This window comes from Anolis sagrei, chromosome 6 (assembly GCF_037176765.1).
Source record: "Anolis sagrei isolate rAnoSag1 chromosome 6, rAnoSag1.mat, whole genome shotgun sequence".
In the NCBI taxonomy this organism is placed as follows: Eukaryota; Metazoa; Chordata; class Lepidosauria; order Squamata; family Dactyloidae; genus Anolis; species Anolis sagrei.
The window spans coordinates 73966212-73982429 of NC_090026.1; the positions used below are offsets into that span (position 1 = coordinate 73966212).

At 37.7% G+C, this 16218-nt stretch overlaps 1 protein-coding gene and 1 long non-coding RNA gene across 10 annotated transcripts in view; one reads left to right on the forward strand and one right to left on the reverse strand.

Annotated features, from left to right (window-relative positions):
* ARPP21 (cAMP regulated phosphoprotein 21) overlaps positions 1–16218 on the reverse strand; it is a 273304-nt gene that overhangs the window by 24189 nt on the left and 232897 nt on the right. For all 9 annotated transcript variants that reach the window (XM_060781679.2, XM_060781685.2, XM_060781688.2 and 6 more), the window contains one exon: positions 14710–14836. In XM_060781679.2, the coding sequence (XP_060637662.2) occupies positions 14710–14836 (127 nt within the window). The remainder of the gene's footprint in view (positions 1–14709; positions 14837–16218) is intronic.
* On the forward strand, positions 6798–9377 carry LOC132778580 (uncharacterized). Its single transcript, XR_009631757.2, has 2 exons — positions 6798–7506; positions 8670–9377. It is a non-coding gene; the product is annotated as an uncharacterized lncRNA (long non-coding RNA).

Here is a 16218-nt window from a genome sequence, read left to right on the forward strand (position 1 = left end):
AGTCATGCTGGCCACATGACCTTGGAGGTGTCTATAGACAACGGCAGCTCTTCAGCTTAGAAATGGAGATGAGTACCAACCTCCAGAGTTGGACATGACTGGACTTAATGTCAGGGGAAAATCTTTACCTAACCTTACCTAACTTTATTTCTAGTATAACTAGATAATACAACCATGCTATTTCCTTTTTAGAATTTAGATTTTTTTCTGATCACTGCCATTTTCCCATGAGCTTTAACATAAATACCTTTTTAAAGTTTATAATGGAGCATTACAGTGTTACAGAACTGCATTCTCTGTCAAAAGGTCTAGATGGTGTTTTATCAATAATTAAATGATTAAATAAAACCAGCAAAAATTAATAGTTTCTGTCGAGGTTTGTTGGGAGTAATTAAAGACTAATTATGCAAAATGAATGCTGATGGCTTTAAAGAAAATGCAAGTGTCAAGGCACCAGTTTCATTGGAGCTTCCTAACTCAACCATTATACAGAGGATTTTTGGGACATTTGTCCAATGCAGCCTTATCCCCAAGTTAATGAATGGGTATGGGGTCTCCATAGGACTTTTGTAACAATTGAGAGAGCTGTCTTAACCAATTCCACAGTTTATATTCTATTAGTATCCACATTAGACTACCAAAAATAACAAAAATATCTTGGTGCTACCTTTTGAAACCAATGTTTTTTTCTCAGGCACAATTATTTTAAAAAAAAATCACACAAGGAGAGTAGGAAAGTGACATTGTTAGAATCACACAGTCTTTGCATGATATAACAGGAAAGAAATATAAACTATTATTTATTATTTATTTATTATTTGCATTTGTTAACCGCCACTCTCAGCCCGAAGGCGACTCGTGGCGGTGTACAAAACATAGAACATAAAGACAACAATTACAATAGATTGGGACTATAACATACATCTTACTAACACACAACTAATTAAGCTAAAAATCCGCTTCGTCATGTTTGAATCTTAATCAATCTCGTAGACATAGTCCGTTCCGATGGTCATTCCAAGAAAAACAAGCACTTAATTGAAGGCCTTTTCGAAGAGCCAAGTCTTCAGGCCCTTGCGGAAGGCCATGAGGGAAGGCGCCTGCCTGATCGCAGCAGGGAGGGAGTTCCACAGCCGGGGGGCCACCACCGAGAAGGCCCGTTCTCTAGTCCCCGCCAGGCGTGCCTGTGAGGCAGGCGGGACCGAGAGAAGGGCCTCCCCGGACGATCTCAAGGTCCTCGTGGGCTCATAGGCCGAGATGCGGTACTCAAGGTATTTTGGGCCGGAACCGTTTAGGGCTTTGTAGGTTAACACCAGCACCTTAAATTGGGCCCGGTAGCTATCCAATTACACTCCAATAACTGCAACCCAGTTTTCCCAAGATTGTTGGGAAGAAGCAAGGCAGAATTATAAACTCTAATTCTCTATTTGAAGATATAAAGATCCTCCTTAAAATCTCAAACCTGTCATTCTCTCCTGCTGCCATTTCCATGCATGGCTCTTTTTTAAAAACACCTTTGTCTGGTGCAGAAGAACTAGAAATATGGAATTTGTGTGATTTGAGTTAGTCTTTCATGGGTTGGGATTGGGATTTCTTAAATGCCATCTCTACTTGGATGTAAGTCAGAATTTCCAAGAATTTCCAAGAAAACTTTTGTGATTAGGCCGGGGGTTGGGCTGGATGGCCTACAAGGTCTCTTCCAACTCTATGATTCTATTTTTGAGCAAAGCATGCTAATTGAATCCAGACACCATCCTCTTAACAGACAACGAGATGCCATACATGCACAATGCTTGTTTTGTTCTGTGGCTGCAGCAATCCTGATACCAAACAGCACAAGCATGGAATCTTTTACAGAACCTATCTTAGCACTGCATATGTGTGCTTGGACATTTCCACAGAAATGCACAACTGCAGCAATCTTTACATGACCAATCCTGAGTATTTGGTCTGTCATAATAGTTGGTGAAGCTAACCTAGGCCTATTTTGAATAAGTTGGGAGTGAGCATCAATACTATATTAACCTAGTCTTCAAACTCAACAAAAGATCTCAGCCTCTCACTCATGGGAATGGAGCTAGGGAAGCAGTTAGGGAGCTTAAATGACATCATTTATTTGTCCATGATTTTGTAACAATGTGTCTGACTTTTTAAAAAACTTTCCATGAATTTTGGATATATAGAAACATATTGATTGTTTATGGCTGTTGTGTCAGTCTACCCTTACAGATTCAAGTTTTTCATGATCCCATGAAACTTTTTCTTAGGTTACAAGCCTCCTAACGAAGGACTAAAAAGATATAAGAAAACACAGTACTAGCAGTCTGAACATAAAAGCAAGCCAAATCCCTTCCTGCAAGAACTAGGAAGACTTGTAAGTATCATCTCATTTTGTATCCTATTTTTGTCTGACAGCTTAATCCATCCTACTCACTTCCCCACAAACTGCTAAAGTCAGTGATTTGGGATGAACCTACTAGGCTAGATTAGGATTAATTGACTAAATCGCTTCAATTCAATCCCACAATGGAACGGTATCAGAATCTATTAGCTGCCTATGATCTGGAGGCCTTCGTATGATGGAATCAGGACTGGCTAGGGAAAGGGACATGCCCTTTTTAATGGCCCTCTCTTTAAGAAATCTTTTTTTAGCTCCTAAAAATTTCTTTTGTTTTGTTCTTTTTTCACCAAGTGTTTGTCCTGAGAGGCTGATAATGTTTTTATATGAGGTTTGTTTGTTTTTATCTAGTCTGTCTGAAACAACTGTATTTAGCTAAAATGCTGCTTTATGATTGTGATTTTAATTGATAGCAAACACTGTGAGTGATGTTTATGCATCTAGATTATAAGGGTTGGGCAGAAATATATATTTAAATTCTATCAGCTGCATGCCAAGCCTATTTCTCATTCTCTCCCTGAATGCGAGGCAAATACAAGTTGATTAATTGCAACTTGTCTGGAAAGTGCCACATATGGCATTTTGCTAGTCAATTACAAGCATCTCTCTGAGGCAAACTATTCGTTTCACATTCTCACACCTGTTTCCTCAATAAATCACACTAGTCTATATTTACCCAGTGGGCTGCATTGTAGTAGAAATAGGAAATGTAATGTCTTGCCAACTTGGCAGTATCTTTATGTTAGATACAAACAAGGAAGATAAAGTTCAATTTAATATAGGCTCAAGTTCTTCATATTTTATTACTCTTGTATAGCAATGGGATAAGCCATAGTACATCATATTGTAATAAACAAAACCAAGGTGACTTTCAGAGACAGAAATCTGTAAGATTATAGGGATTATGAGAGATGGTAGTCATGTTTCTGGTGACAGGTAAAGAATACAATCCTGAATACTTGAAAATATTGCCATGGATATAACCAAACATGTTGGTTTTACCATTATGATTCAACTGCAAAATTGTGAAAGCATAATAGCATTTTTGCCAGTGGCACTGAAGTTGTCTTTTAGTCTATGAATGTTATCATAAGAAGTAAACAAAATTGAGCTTTTGCTATAAATGTACATTCTGTTAATGTTGATTTGATTTCCAAACCATATGAATGTCAATCATGTGGAAGTAGTAGTAGTAATTTTATTGATTAGCCCTTAGGCCATATCACAATAAGAAACAGAACAACAAGGCCTGACAAGACCTGATCACACTCCACGTAGAAAGTTAAAATAAGACACTTATAACAATACAGTAAATACATATGATAAGACATGATAAAACTGATAAACTGATCAAGCTGAGTATATACATCATATTTCATTATCACCCCTACAATTTACCCCAATCAGCCCTACATATGTGGTTCTCAGACGTATTGTTTTGCTTAAGTACAGAGCTGTTTTATATGTTATTTTTGGGTCTTGGCCACACATAAAATATGTTGTTCTGATGTGAGAATCCCAATACATTGTCCGTTTGATATATGGACCAAGGTGGAAGTCTCTCACCTTTTGATACAATTTGCAATCAAACAATATGTGTGCTATATCCTCAATTTCAGGTGCCCCACAGATACAACTCCGTTCATTATAAGGGATGCTGTTAAATCTCCCATATCTAACCATTGTCTCGAGCTGATCAAATCTGGCTCGAGTGAATACCTCCCTGAGATGTTTTGGTATTTGCATGTTTAGGTAGTTAGCAGTTTGAAAAGTATGTTTATATTGACTCAGCCATTTTAGGTTAGCAGTCTTACTGAGGGTAGCTATATCTTTTTGTGCTTCTATATCCAAAATTCTTTGTATAGCACCCTTTCTGAATGAATGTCTACCTGCAATCAAACACTGGAAGGCAGCATTGTTCATTCTTAATCATCCGCATGAACAAAATAATGGTGACATCTGATTTTGAACACTATCCAAAGGGAAGGTCCTTACTTCTAAACAATGATATGGTCTGGGGCCTGGACACTTAAAGAGCTGCATGTGGAATGCTTTTTCATAGGAGAGTTGCTCACTCTAATATCCTTCAATTACCTTTTTGTGTTTCTCATCTTTCCTAGAGGGATGGAATTAGCTTTATATTACAGTGTTATTTGGTAATATCATTATTAGTGGGGTTTTTAAATCTGCCCTTCCTGCTTATGTTATTTGATGTATGCTACCTAAAAATAGGTAGTAGGGTTGTGTTGCGGAACTGTTTTCTTTTGTTTCAAATGTTCTTTCATTACCTTTGGGAGTATGTAACGGGAAGTCCTCTCCCGGTACGAAAATCAGTTTGGCATGAAAGTAAATGGTAGCTGATCCCAGCTCCTCACCTGTTTTTTGTGATAAGCCTCCTTAGCTTGAAAAGAAAGTGGATGTGTGGCATGCAGGCCTAGAAAGAACACACATGTGTCTGCAGCCAAGCACCTCCTCTGAAGGATCAGAATTTGCCTGATGCCTCCTTTCCTTGAAAAATGCATGTGGCATGCAGCAAGCCCAGAAAGCGTGTATGCCTGCCTGCAGCTGAGCATGTCCTCTGGAGTAAGAGAACTTGCCTTCTTGCCTTGGAAAGTGCATGTCGTATGCAGTAGGCCCAGAAAACATATGTGAGTGCCTGCAGCCAAGTGCCCCTCTGGAGCAAGAGAACATGCTTCGTTGCATTGGAAAGTGCATGCGGTGTATAGCAGGCCCAGAAATCATGTACCTTCCTGCAATGAGCACCTCATCTGGAGTAAGAAACAGGTAAGAAATGAATGTATTGGCTGATGTGTTTGATGTCTTAAGATGATTTTACTGTTTTAATGTTTTATTGTATTCTTTGATGTACTGTATATGTTGTAAGCATCATTGATGCCTATGTGAGGCTGCTCTGAGTCCCCTTGTGGGGAGAAGAACGGGATAGAAATGTATGAAATAAATAAATAAATAAGAAGCCTCCTTAAAGCAGGTGTCTGCCTGCAGCTGAGTGCCTCTCCTAGAGTAAAACAGCTTAAATGCCTAGAATGATGGGAAGAGGAGCTTGGAAGCCCACTCTCCCATAATGGGCCGATAGAAAATGGATCTTGTGGCACCCCAGAGTGAAAACAGGTATCTGCCCTCCCAATTTCAGGAGGCTCCCAAAAATTGATCGGGGCCCCCACCGAATGCTGGGACATAAAATGGGTCAAGGTGTGCTCCAAAAGCACAACCTTAATAGGTAGGACAGGAAACTAATTGTTTAATTTTTTAAAAAAATCTCTGCACAGCTATATCACTCAAGTTTGGATGCTAGTATAATTGAAATGGCTCAATCCACCTTAGAACTTGAGTAGATCATTAGCTTTCGGGTTGATAAAGGATTTTGAGATTGAAACCCACTAATGTTCATTATGTGGCTATTTCAGAAATGGTTATAGGATTTCAACCTTTATGTTAATTTGATTTTTTTAAAAGTATATCTGCAAATGCCTAGATTTCTCTCTTCTTTCCTTCATTGAAAGAAATATCTGAAAAGGAAAGGGAAAGAAAAGAAAGCTTTCTTATATGGAGAGAAATATTAATTCAGCCTGAATATTGGGTTATTTGTAGCTTGATACTTGCAGTGCAGATCAAACTACAAATACAGTATCTGATGTGCAAATCTTCTGCCTTATCACAGCAAGCAATCACTACTGAGAAGATGTGTTCTTTGGGTAAGCTATAATTTAAAACGAAAATACACCCTATTTTGGTAACACATATTCTAAAAAAATGGGAATAGGATAACTTTTTTTTTGAAAAAATGAACACAGATGGAAGTAGCCACTAAATAACACTTTGGGGACTGATGCAAATGTGCTATAAAAGGAGTCATCTTGCTTATGTGGAGCCAGTGCCTACTACCTTTGTGCCTATTAAGAGTTCATTTTGGGAGGTCTAAGCTATCACTGAACAAAGTGTTTTGGAACCATAAATGGACAGTCTTTCTTTCACTACTGAGTAATCAAAGCTTGACTCTTACATCTTGAATTATATAGCAGTGATTCCATGTCAGTCAGAGACACTGCAAAAAATAATTCCATATCAAAATATTTCACATAAGAAAATCAGCATTAATGATTGCATGACTGTGCATACAAATGCACAAGCTTATTTTTAAACCCCTCACAAAATTATACTGGAAATACTTGAATAACACAAGCATGCTTAAAGGAGGAATTTTGTTGTCATTCTGCTTAAGCCATTCCAGTTAAGCACATTTACAGAGTTCGATTAGAATACATTCAAAAGCTTGTTTCTAAGGAAGATTACACAAACAATACTATATATATATATATATATATATATATATATATATATATATCATGAGCATTGGGTAAAAATGCTAATAGAACATTAGTCAAACAGCTGAATTATAACTGCAACTAACGTTTGGTATTTGAAGAATATTCACAAAACTTTGTCATGAAGCATGCTATGTATGTTCTAAACATGTATCTGTGTCAGGTCATTACCACCTGTTGAAAAAGGCACTATTTGTAAGTAATCGATTGTTTTTTGCTTTCAGGAACAAAACCAGAGATTATTTTAAAAGAAGGGAGATGTGTTTCTGCAACATGGGTATGGTTGAATAAGAATAAGCTACTTTAGGTTTCAGGAAGCCTATAATGAATTCTAAAACCAACATTTTCTGTTCATAAATTCATAGAATACCACAGTCTTAAAAGCAGAACAGAAATCCAAAAGCTATTACAGTGCTTTTGGATTTTGGTTTAGCATTTCTGTTTAACCATTGCTCTCTGAATATCTCCCTGGTTCAAGGTTGGGGTATCAAATAGGTCAGGCAACATAGTTACATTGTTAATTCTTTTTTTTGTTCAATTGACTCTTTTTATTAACCACCTATACATTGGAATTAGTCTTTCATGACAAAATAATGACATTACAGAGAAGATCAATGGAGAGCCAGCCTTTATCTTCATCAATCATGCTGGAATGGAAATATCTCAGTGTGCTAGAACATATGCCCTTGTCTTACGGCCTCAAGAAGGACCTTCCAGATTTACTATGTGTAAGGGCACAGCAACCTTGTTGCTGTCCTTCCACTGGTAAGTGAACATCTTTCTGTTCTAACAAGACTTTATCTGGAAGGGCTTTTACTAACTTGCCTTTTGCTAATTTTTATCTTTTTTTTTCTTTTAATGGATCTGTGAGAGATAGTGTTTCATTAACAATGTTTATATCTTTTTACTTATGCCATTGTATGTAAATGCTTTTAAGCTGCTGAATCTATAGACTGAGATAGTATGAAATATAAATTAATTAGCAACAGGAAAATTAATAGTTGTTGGACAGCCAGACATCTCGAGGATGACTCTGCCATGGCGTAACAATGGTGCTTCGTGCCCCATAATAAAAAGTCTAATTCTGGTCTAAGATGGGACAGATATTTGATCTGGATTTTGACCCCTTGTTAAAAGCTTGTTTATTTTAACATTGTTTGTAATGTGAGTTGCATGCTGTATGAGTATGAGTCAAGTGTATCTGTCAATTGTTTTAATACAGCCAACGGGCCAATAAATAAAACAAACCTATCTGAACCCAGAACACAGCAGCAATCTGAACCATTTGGCTAGTTCTGGATCATGTTACTGCATTCCAGTTGGGAAACATGTTGGATGACCTGTATAATAGTTCTGACCGTAGGTGCATATATGCTGCCACAGAAAGAGAGGGAGATTTTTTATCCATGTTGGTCCCTGAGAACTGGTGAGGGACACTGGATATGCACATGTCAAATTCCAAAAACCACTTCCATATGCAAAGCTTCCACCCCAATCCTTAATATATTATGAGAAGGGAAGAGAGCATGACTACGTTTTGCATCTCTCAAAATGAAAATAATAGTTGAAGTTCTTGCATCTGACAGAAGTTAGCATCTGACAGAAAGTTTATAACCACAATGCCCTAAAATGGAGTGTTGTGTGTTTCCAGGCGGTATGACCATGTTCTAGCAGCATTTTTCTAGCAGCAAATCCTCTGAAGGTGCCAGCCACAGATGCAGGTAAAACATCAGGAGAAAATGCTGCTAGAACACAACCATACAGCCCGGAAACCACACAATACTCCAGTGATTACAGCCATGAAAGCTTTCAACAAGACTTTATCCTACAATGGATTGCCCTAAATCCACAGACCTACTCCTGCTTTTGGAAACCTATCAGTAATTTAGAATATGCCTTTTGAATATCTAATCTTGCACTGTTTACAGATGTACCTGCCCCATGGAGCACACAAACAAAATTATTCACTTTCAATTTTACATCAGAGGGTGCGTGCTCATGCACAAACCCTTTTGTATGCCTATATAGAATGGTCAATCACACAGTGAAGATGCTTGCACCAGGTAAATTAGATTATTAATCCCTGTCTGGTTTTTTTTCACCTGTGAATGTGCATGCACTGTAATGCATAACCTGCTTCAAACGTGTTTTGAGAAGCTGCAATGTTTACATTTAGAAAACATTTTGATGACAAAGCCTCTTACAAGTTACAGGTGCTATTATGTTTCATCCTAGGAATGACAATCATCCTAGGAATTATAACTATCTATTTGGTGTATCTATTGGAACTACATTCATGCAGCTTGAAAAGCCAGACTCCAATGGTTTGCAAATACTCAGAATGAAAAGGCAAAGTTCAAAAACAAAATACAAAATGCAATTTGTGCAGTGCAGTCTGACAAGAATAACGGAATATTTTCATCTTTTCTAGTCAAGAAAACTGGCACAGCATGACAGATTTATTTGCTTAACCAGATGGTATCCTTTAAGCTGAAATGCTGGAGAAATGAGAACAAATCAAGGAATAAACAACCAGGGGAAGTGAGATGAATGTCATTGTTCATGAGATTACTTGTAAATATGAAATGATATCTATATCACATATAATTGCTACAATAAACAGAATTGCTTCTTAATTTGAGCCTGCTTATACAAATCAACAAATGAGAAACTTTATCATTTATCTTCTTGCAACCTCACATCCATGTAAATTAGCATAAAGCAGCACATTAAAATAAAAATAAAGGAGTAAAATCAATGAAAAATTTAAAAAACTGATTAATGCTAAGCATAATATAGGAGCACTGGAATTTTAAACACAACGGGATGAAGAGGCTGAAAAGTAGCAAAATAAAAGTGGCTTCCAAAACCATAGCGTTTAAATCTTCCTCTGAGGCTGGCAGACCAAACCAAATAATAATACAATGAAGGGTACACTTTCTTGGGTGAATGTTCTAGTGCGGCTACACAAAAAAATTAATGTAATGCATCAGTTTGAATGGAGAGGGGATTTGGAGATGTATAGTGCTGCTGGCTTTGCAGCTTTGGTTGGACTCCAGTCTGAGTGCTAAATCAAAAAACGAGTGGAGCTCTTGTATTCTAATTGGCAATGGAAAGAAACAAAGGAAGGATAATGGTGAGTGTGCCACAGATATATTTATTTCTTAAACATTGCTGCAACAATGAACTAGATTGATATCAAAACACTGGATCTTGTTTTTTTCTTAAAAATAACATTTCCAACATTAAACAGCAAGATAGATTTATGGTTACCATTTGGAATGCAGATCTTGCTAGAAACCAGTTTCTGTCTTTTGCACAGTCTTTCTGTACCCTTTAAAAGCACAGGCATGTGTGTACATAAGCATGTGTACACACACACATCGATATTGTCATCCTTCTTGCAAAATGATTTATTGCTGTCAGATTGTAATCTAATTTTAGATGAGCTCATCTTTTCTTTGTGTCTCGGGGCCATTTTAACTTCATATTGCTCTCCTACAAACTCCATGAGAAAATACACTGTCCCTCACATATTAAGGATGCAATACTGACAGTTTGCTCTTGCCAATTGCTTTAGAAGTCATTAATATTGCTCTACTCATCAGCAAAAACAAATTGCTTGTATCAGAGCTTTCCTTGACCTCTGTATCCCACATTGGGAAAACTATATGCTGTCACAAGTCTGTAAGAGAGATGAAAGTTTACAAGACCCCAATATGTAGGTGAACATTCTGTTCCTAACAGAGTGTTCAAGTTCCTAAGGTCCAGAAATACTTCTTCACTGCATTTTCTATTCTGCTAGCAAGCACAGAATCAATTCTCATGGGTTTTGCCATACAGATTCAGTTTTCTCATAGGATTTCCAACGTCCTTTTACAGCAGAAAATGCAACCAAATCTTCGGGGATGCCTCTTGAAAAACAATAGTCAATTTTCACAGTTCTGCAAGTACTTGTTATGTAACAGTCATTTATAATGTCATGTCACCCAAATGTCATTTATAATGTCTTGTCACCTATTGAGCCTAAAGTGTTACCTTGTATGCCTAAATCTCATATACATACACATCTCATATGCAGGGAGTGTATACATGTAAATGTGCATTTACAAACAAAGACATTGATAAAGCCTGAGACTCTGCACTAATTCTTGGACAGAGCAAACATCTTTGTTAGACCCCTGCAAGTGGAATTATAGTTTTTGTAAATTGTGCCAAGAAAACCAGTCCATGCTGACACAATTCATATAAAGGTTACTTTGAGGAACAGTAGGTTTTGTAAGAGGAAGCATATGAACCCATGTATTTTGCCTGAAGAACCAAATATTCGGTTTAATTGCCTTTTTAAACAGTTATACATGTTGTTAAAGCAGTAAAAATCATTTTCCTCTTGTTTTTATAAACAGTAGTTGAGGGCTTCTGCCACTAACAACTCCTTTTCCAGTGACTGGAACCCATATCCACAGCCTGCTAGGAGGGAGGGTGGCTTGGAGGCTTGGTCAAACCTCTAAACCACTTTCCCTCTACCGGACGGTAGAAGTAATATATGTATATACCTAAAACAGAAGGTAGCTTGAAGGGCTAGTTCATGCCTCTGAGCCAGGTGCAAAAAGTACAACATGGGAGAAGATTCAGTGGTACTCAGAGCTCTCAAATAAGGTCTAGGCAAAAGTCATAATGATTTCTTTGTATAGCCTTCCTTGGATTTGTTGCTCCAGACATTATTATACTTGGAGATATGGTAGATTTCCCCCCACAATCACCAGTCTATTAAAACATGTCATCTTATATCCCTCTTCAAAGATACAGATATTCTGGAAAGCAACTCATTACAAAATGCATCATTTCTTAAGCAGAAAGCAATGGTCAGACAGAAACAAAAGAATGAAGCTTTAGCAGAATGTAGCAAATATTCAAAGTTCAAGATACTGGAAGCTTGTTTTTCAAACATGGGAGGGAGTGGATGGCGGATTCTCAATTACTTAGTCAACTGATGTCTCACCCAGTAACCTACTAAAATACAGTGTGTTAGATTAAATATAAGATATCACAGGGACAGTAAGAAAAGTTTCCTTATCACCAAGTAACTTCTCAAAACACAGCATAGTTTAAAATGAACCATATACACTACCTTCAATATAATTTCCACATTACTAATAATCAATTTAACTGGTAGGTTAAATGTGAATTAAGCCCAGAGAACAAAAGAAGATAATTTTATAAACATATTGCATTTCAGCTGAAAGAGCTAACATAAATCAGAAATAAATATGAAATGCTGCTGTTGAAACAAGTGAAGCCAAATGATACATTCTTTTTGAATAATTGTCCTCCTTTTTCTTCAGTAAAAGCAATGAAAAGGTATTAACCAATAGTGCCTACCTACAAAAATATTAACCAATAGTGCCTACAAAATTAATATGATAGAGCACAGAAACTACTAAGACAAACAAACAAATCTCAAAAGGAAGAAAAGTACATTTGGTGCTCACACAAAATCAGGAAAACAGAAGCTAAATATGCTTGATGGGTTAATTCAACAAAACCTTTGCTGAAAGAGTGACAATTCCATTTCCATTATGCAGTACAACAAAGATGTAGAGGTGGATAAGAAAATCCATCCTCTTGGAGGTCCTTCTTTCCTTCTTAGACCATTTGCGTTGCATCAGGCATGCAATGCATAAGCTTTGGTTATTAAAACCTCTGGGGAAAAGATACTTTCGATTTCTCATTAAAGTCCGTATTTAAGAAACAGCTATTGAAACCACAGAATTACAGACTGTTTGAAATGCCTGATGGTCCACTCCAATTAAGACATATCCACATATTACAACTGGATAGCTATAAACTGGAAAATTATTCATCTTTATCATTTGTTCCCAAACTCTCTTTAATAGTAACACAAGAAACAGCTCACAAACCAACACACATCAGCAGATTTATTTGGGTGTTGTTGACTGCAATTAGGAGAGACGTGACACAGTAGGAAAAGAGACCGGTTCACTGTGAGACCTGCTACTCACTCTCTTACAGTGTAACGGCCCCCCTTCCAACTGTACATTGTTGCAGGGGATCTAGACCAACAGAGTAGTACAGAGACTTGGCAGAACCTTATTATCTGCTATGTTGATGCTGACTAACTCATAAGAAAAGACTGGAAATAACAAAGCATTACCAAATCAGATAGTGTATGTTGGGGTACTGTATATTTTCCAGAGTGTAATAATATGGAATTGCTTTTTTGCTGGTCAGAATATTTCTATGACAAAGTCAAGCACCTCAGAAAGGGATAGTACCTATGCATCATTAAAATACACACTATTCTAATAATTTACTTTCTGCTTTAATTTTATTCAGCATTCGAAAGGATGAATGCTTGCATGACAAAAAGGTGTGTGGTGCCTTACAGAATAAAAGGAATGAAAGTTATTTTGATCCTTGAGGGTTTTGAAATTGAGCACCTTTGATATGTGAAACTGCGTGGATTGATAACATTATTATTGAAGACAGAGAACTAATAGGAAGCGGTATGCCCATCTAAATAAGACAGGAAATATATGTCCCTACTGTATCCCTGCACTAGTCCATAATGGTGCAGCTGGTTAAATCACTAAGCCGCAGAACTTGCTGACCAGAAGGTTGGCAGTTTACATCCGCGGGACGGGGTGAACTCCCGTTGCTAGTTCCAGCTCCTGCCTACCTAGCTGTTCAAAAACATGCAAATGTTTACTGCATTAGCGGGAAGGTTACTGCTTCAGCGGGAAGGTAACCGCACTCAATGCAGTCATGCCAGCCACATGACCTAGGAGGCATCTATGGACAACATCAGCTCTTTGGCTTAGAAATGGAGATGGGCACCAACCCCCAGAGTCAAACTTGTCTAGACTTAATGTAAAGGGGAAACCTTTACTTTTACTGCATCGCCAATCACAAGTGGAGGACATTTCCATTGTATGGCAATGATTATCTCTTATTTTTGCTATGTCCTTGATCTTCCTGAATCTTTCTTCAACACATTCCCATAATCTATTATACTTAAAAAGAAATAAAAAAGCAACAATTGAGCCTAGTTTCCTAAAGTATGGTCTATGGCAGCCCTGCACAACTTGCAGCCCTTCCAGGCAGGCCTGTAGCGAGGAGAGGGGGGGGGGTTGGGGTTCAACCCCCCCCCCCAAATTTTCAGGTTAAAAAAATATACCTGGTTTACTCATGAATTTTAACTGGTTAACCAAATTCCCATGCTAAGTCTATGAGACACAAAAAATTAAGAGTCCTTCCAGAACTGCAAGCACTATCTCAAGCAAATATCGACAATTTATTCACACTGTCATTACTTGCAGCAATAGCTGATGTAGCGAAGCAACCAAGTTGGGGGGGGGGTTAAATTTGAAGGCCCTCATGAAGGAGACCAGACTTGGTGGAGGTGGTTGACAGGGGCGAAGCTGCAGGCTATTGAAGGCTGCTTTGCCCCTGCTGTGCTCTTTGTTTCAGCGTGAGCTAAGAGGCAAGTTTCAACCCCCCTCCCTGAAATTTTCAACCCCCCCCCCCGAAATTTTCAAAACTCCCCCCCCCCCCCCCGAAATTTTCAACCCTCCCCGAAATTTTTTTCTGGGTACGGCCCTGCTTCCAGGTGTTTGGACCTGCAACTCCCAGAAACCTTTTTCACCTTGTCCATCACTCAGGGATTTTAGGAAATTAAGTTCAAAGTACCTCAAGGGCTGCAGGTTGTGCAGGCCTGGTCTACAGGAAATGATATAGCTGGCATAGATCTCATTGGAGTATTTTATTTTAGAAAACAAATTTTCTCAAAGCTTTTCTTAGATTGTGGCTCAAGACTGCATGTCTACTATTAGCAGTATAATTTCAGAGCCAAGCAGGTTCCCACATTCTCTATCATGCAAAGTGCTGCTGAATGTTTGAATTCATCCAGATCTAACTGAAGAATCAAGTAATGAATAATGCAGATACCTGTTTGTTGAGCAGTCTGTGGCATTTGTGGACTTCGTTGTGCATTGTACTGAACTGAGGCCATGGGTCTGTACTGCTGAGTTGCTGAGGTAGGGTATTGACCGGATGGATAATAATACACAGGCATCTGTGGAAAATAAGGAAGATTACAAATGTATTATAAAGTCTTTAAAAGTCTGCTACAAATTGCTCAACCACATAATAATAATTTTAATGAAATCAAGAAAATGCTTTTTGGTTTTTTTGCAGGGGAGGGGTCTTGAGCCTAGTTTCCTAAAGTATGGTCTATGGCAGCCCTGCACAACTTGCAGCCCTTCCAGACTTAGGAAAATCTTAGGAAAAGTTGAACAAAGGGTGGATTTTTCAAAGGTATGTTAAATATACTAGGGAATGTAGTTAGAGCAACATGTTATAGCTGAAGTGCTACTATACTTATAATGTGCCAAATGGAACAAATGGAAGTATATATACAAATCTCTGAGCATAACTCAAGGAAAATAGTAAGAATGGAATTGGTTTCTACATTCAGTAGATGCAGGCATCTACTGATCCACTGATATGGTGCATAGAACATGATGTGATGTGGGGTGTGATAGGGGAGAAAGAGATACAGCTAGATCTGCGCACACAGTATATTAAAGTACTTTAGCATTGTGGTTTGATTCTCTGTCTTCTCATCTTAATGTTGATCATTCATGCATGTTTTTGATAAGAGTTACCAGCTTGATTTGTCAGAGGAATGTTGCAACAAACATATAAAGTAATAAGTACTAAGAACTGGATACTGATTCTAGTGATGAGACCTGATGGATTTGCTATACTGATGTAATTTTGTATTGAAGCTATGTTTATTGATTGTGATGCTATTGTTTTAAAGGCCTATTGTCTGTACTATGTATACTGTTGAATTGTTGTGAACCGCTCCGAGTCGCCTAAGGGCTGAGAGGAGCGGTATACAAATTAAGTAAGTAAATAAATAAATAAATAAATAAACTTGATCTACAATTTATGATCTTACTGTTTGTTATATTTTACATTTTTGCCTATTCAAACGCATATGTTCCAGTCACAAATATGAAGTCATTTTTGTAGGGATTACTTTATTCTTCCAATTCAGGCCTATTTTGGATCACAGCTCTGTCATCACCCCAGAAACCATAAAACCATTGATGGTTGGTGAAATACCTGAATTTTAACTAGGATACTGGTCACTGATATAGTATTATTGGCAATGGTTTTTAATGAAACTGTCAAGAAATAAACGCAAGATCTGAAGTTGTGGAACATTTTTTCCTAAAGCTGGGGCGCAAAGTAGACATGTTCTTCCGCATAAAATAAAAATTGGATTGCTCTGGGCATTTTCTAGTCATCAGCTTGCTACAGAGAATTCTGTCAGAGAACAATCAGATAAGAGGCTGGGCAGTGAAAAAGTACTCTTGTTAAGTTTCTAAAAGGATGTCTCAGTCAATTTGAGACAAAGCTGGGCTGCAAGTGAAGAACAAATGCTTT